The sequence below is a fragment of the Corvus brachyrhynchos genome, unplaced genomic scaffold (assembly GCF_000691975.1).
Source record: "Corvus brachyrhynchos isolate BGI_N302 unplaced genomic scaffold, ASM69197v1 scaffold101, whole genome shotgun sequence".
In the NCBI taxonomy this organism is placed as follows: Eukaryota; Metazoa; Chordata; class Aves; order Passeriformes; family Corvidae; genus Corvus; species Corvus brachyrhynchos.
In genome coordinates, this window is record NW_008237239.1 from 9,648,631 (window position 1) to 9,652,918 (window position 4,288).

General features: G+C 42.1%; 1 protein-coding gene across 1 annotated transcript in view; it reads right to left on the bottom strand.

Moving 5' to 3' along the window:
- Positions 1-4,288, bottom strand: part of RPL5 (ribosomal protein L5) — a 13,238-nt gene that overhangs the window by 1,774 nt on the left and 7,176 nt on the right. Inside the window, exons 3-7 of the mRNA XM_017729907.1 lie at positions 3,844-3,914; positions 3,628-3,743; positions 1,996-2,130; positions 1,219-1,421; positions 220-397 (exon numbers count right to left, since the gene is read on the bottom strand). Of these exons, the coding sequence (XP_017585396.1) occupies positions 220-397; positions 1,219-1,421; positions 1,996-2,130; positions 3,628-3,743; positions 3,844-3,914 (703 nt within the window). The remainder of the gene's footprint in view (positions 1-219; positions 398-1,218; positions 1,422-1,995; positions 2,131-3,627; positions 3,744-3,843; positions 3,915-4,288) is intronic.

A 4,288-nucleotide genomic window follows, 5' to 3' on the forward strand; every position in this document is an offset into this window, starting at 1 on the left:
AGTAAGTTTCACAGTGGGGAAAAAAGGTCCCACTTTCAGAAGTTCTACGCTATATTATAGAGCCTTTAATGAAGGAAAAAGTATTTTCTTTGCATGGGTAACATACGACATGAGTCACATAATTTTACATATCAAACTTATTTCATTATTACAGAAGTCCCTATGCAAGACTTATCAGCATCTCTGTTACTGCCCAAGCTCCAGCTGGATAAAGCTTACCCCGTCAGGTGTTACATTGTTCTTTATGTACTGGGAGAACTGTTTCTTGTAAGCATCTTCGTCCTCCTCCATCAGGTACCGCATATAATCAGCCACATTCTGGCCCATGATGTGCTTGCGGTGAACCTCCGCATTGAACTCTTTGCTTTCCGAGTCATAGCCAGGGAAACGTTTGGTGCTGTCAAACAGCAGGTACAGTCACATTAAGACTCTAATTCAAAGGCTAAAATGCACACTGAAATGACTGACACATCAGATTCTCCTACAGATAACTGAGGGATAGGAGCCTCTAAAAAAAATAGCAGTTTTAAGTTCATCTCGGCTGCCATCAGTCCCGTCTTGAAACACTGCAGTACATCATGTACACACCATGGACCAACTACAGCGTGTTCAGTCACTGCAAGTATCATCATGTAGCAGCCAAGTCAAAAAACCTGGACAATTAGTCAAGAACAGGACACCATGGGATAGGGTAGGAGAACACACAAAAGATCTCAAGATTTTTTTTCCTCCACTACTGCTAGCAGAAAGCAGCAGTTAGGTAAGAGTCAAAATATCCATGTGGAAATCCTAAACGAAGGTGGACTGCTCAGAGTTATGGCTGTACTGACAAATGCAGCAAGCATCAGTTGGGTTTGTACCTGGTTCGTAGTTTTTTCACAGTGAAAATTAATACCTACACACAATTTGGTAATGATTCAAACCAAGGAAATATCCTTTGAAGATCTGTTAAGGGCACTTGCTTTTTAGTAAAAGCAACAAGATAACTCTTTAGTTTCTACACCTTGACAGTTGAAAGATTCCCAGCAGCACTATCAGAATTGCATTTGTGGATTAAAAAACAACCAACAAAAAAACCCCTGACCAAGAACCTAATTACATAACCATTACCATATCAGAACAAAATTATTTCAACATAAATTGATTCATGTAAGTAGACTGTCACATAGAGAAGCATCTGAGGTTAACCCTGAAGGAATTCTTTGTAACACATATTACCTATGAGGAATAGACAGCCCACCATCCACTGCACCCTTCAGAGCACCGAAGACTTTGTTTCCAGTGGTAGTTCTGGCAAGACCTGCATCCAGGTAGCATGTAAAAGCACCAGGCTTGCCATCCACGCTTTCCACATTGTATTCATCACCAGTGACTTCAACTTGGCCTTCATAGATCTTATCAAGGCCAAATTTATTCAGAAGCTGTGGGAAAAGAAAAAGTACTGCTGAGATTCTTTCCATTTATTGACAAAAATGTAGAATCACCACTACTTTGTGAATTTGCAGTAGAATCATATTTTTAACTAATTTCTTTACAAAAATTATGCACCCTGTACTAGTAACAAAGCTTTATAACAACCACCACTGTAAGTGTGTCTGTTAAGTTCCAACCTTCTGTTCCAACAGGTACACCACTGAACTTAAGACTTATTAATGAACCCCTGTGGAAAATGGATGGCTGCTGTTTACATGTTTTTGAACTCTGAAAGGTACATTTCTTACATTTTTATCCTGACTCCCTCCCTCCCACTGCCAAACTTAAGGGCTGCGACATTAAAGTGTGCTGCTGGAGCTGCAACTGCGTGCTGTCATACTTTTCACTGTGATTTGACAGTCACAAGATGCATCACATCTATTATGGTAAAGAGCAAAAGTTATGATGCTGAGAACCCCAAAGACCAGGTGGGCTGACACACCACTGGAGGAAGGGAGCTTTCCCTTCCATGAGGGAGCCAGGAAAGCAGAGCAGCAGCCCCCAGTGCCTGCCTGTACGTACCCTGCGCGCCAGGAGCAGGCCGGTGCAGTAGGCAGCGGCGTAGTTGGTCAGGCCGACCTTCACGCCGTACTTGGGCAGCTCGTGGGCATAGGCAGCACAGACAATCATGTCCCCCTCGATTCTGGCATAGGCAATCTGACAACAAAACAAATGTTAGCTTAGTGCTCCCACCACTGGGGCTCCATGCACCGTCTCTCTGACACCTGCTCAAGCTGACAGGAATACTGGATCCAGGTGTGCAAAAAACTGCCAACCTCTGCATGCAAGCTCAAGGAGTGGTGCTGTTACCGTTTGTTGGGCGGTTTTTGTTTGGTTTTTCCCCTCCTCTTGTGGCTTTTTTGTTTGTTTCTGCAAAAGGAGTAATCAACTCCTCAAGTAAAGACACAAAGAATTCAAATCTGTATTAGGCCAGCTAAAATGTTTGTCAGCAACAACTAGTGATTACCTTTCCACATAGATCAAGAGACCAGAAACTGCCTCCAAAGGCAACCTTTCAAAGAATCATTATGGATGGGATGAATTTTGTCCCACTTTCTGATACACCTCAAAGAATGCAAGAAACGTGTGATAGTTTGTGGTAACATTGTTAGTAACCTTATGGAATGATTTTATTAATCATGGTCTGAGACCATCATCATCCCAGGGGTCTCCTGTGAGACAGCAGCACTATCAGATGTTTCTGCTGTGAGACAGCAGCACTATCAGATGTTTCTGCTTTAGACTCTCACACCTCTTCTCTGCACCCAAAAGTTGTCCCATTTTTTCAGGATTCCTACATACTGGAAAGGCACTAACAGTCAGAGGTAAGCACCTGCCACCATCGATTTTTGTTCTGAGTTTCAAAGATAAAATAACCTTGTTAGTGACTGAACTGACTGTTCTCAACAGATAACTGCTCTATGAAAAAAGAAGTTAAACTTTTCTAGCTGCTTCTTTCTTGACCTTAACAACATATATTTATTATACAACAAGCATTCCTAACTTTTTAACTTCAAAATTAGTCAAAGCATTCTAAAAGTGAAACAACTGAGCCACAGTAAGGAACTGCGTATGATGCTGCACACAACCACATACTTAATGACCATGAGAAAATGCCTACTGTTGTTATTTACCAGTTTCCCTTAATCTCACAGGACAGCCCTCAAAAGGCCTCAGTGCTTCATATGAGCCACACAACATCATGGAAATAGAACTCTCAAAACAGAAGGCCCCTTTAGATACAGCACAAGTCAATGCAGGTTGACAGGTCACACTGTCAACTTGGTTGTCTTCAGCCAAGAAAAAAAGGCTTCTTTTTGAAGCCCTTTAAATATCGCAAAAAACCCCCAGAGACATCTTCCCTCTCCCAAAATTGTTCTACTTATCCCAGCATCATTAAAGCAGCACAATCTTACATTGCAAATGTGCACAGAAAAAGTGCTAACACTTGTAAAACTTCTTTCCTACAATGCAAATGGTTTTTTACTGAAGCTGTAGTAACACTTAAGACTGTACTCCTTTAAGGAGTTGTTTTACAATACAAAAACTGTGCAGATCCGGCCTAAGAAACCCCAGCTGCTCCAAGCCTCCCTCTCTGTGCTGACTTCACCCTGGCAAGGCTGGCAGGCCAGCAGGAAACACCGCAGGCCTTACCTGGCAGATGATGTCTCTGTTGGTAACGCGCACAATCATCCTGTATTTAGGAGTGTTGTACTTGTTTTTGTCTTGAATTACCAAACGTTTGCGAGCATAGTAATCAGTTTTTCCCTCTGAAAAACAACAGTTGAAGTGCGCAAAATGCATGAACAAAGTAGGAATGAATATTCACCAAGGACATTTAATTGTGTGTTACAGGGAATTTAGTAATACCTCTCCTTCTCCTGAATTTCACTTGGTATCTCTTGAAGTACGCCTTATTCTTGACAACTTTCACAAACCCCTTGATAAGAAATATAAACTACATGTTATTAACATATAATCCTGTAAGCCAAGATCATTCTAACTAAATGCACCATTAATAAAACCAGAGTGCAATCAGAAATTAAACAGATTTTCTTGTATGTTTAGATAAAAAGAGCGCTATAAAAATGAAACGGAAAAAAACCACCCGGCACATCAAACCCTACAAATTCTACCCCTCCCACAGAAACTGATGTTTCAGGAGAAAACCGAAGTGTATGTGTTAACCGAAGGTCCGTCCGCACTGACCGGAGCAGTGACCGTACTCATTTCCTATCACTCCCGCACAGCCAGCGACTTCTCTAGCGCGTTCTGCCACGGAGCCGCCTCCCCTGCAGCCTCCCGCCCTCCGTCA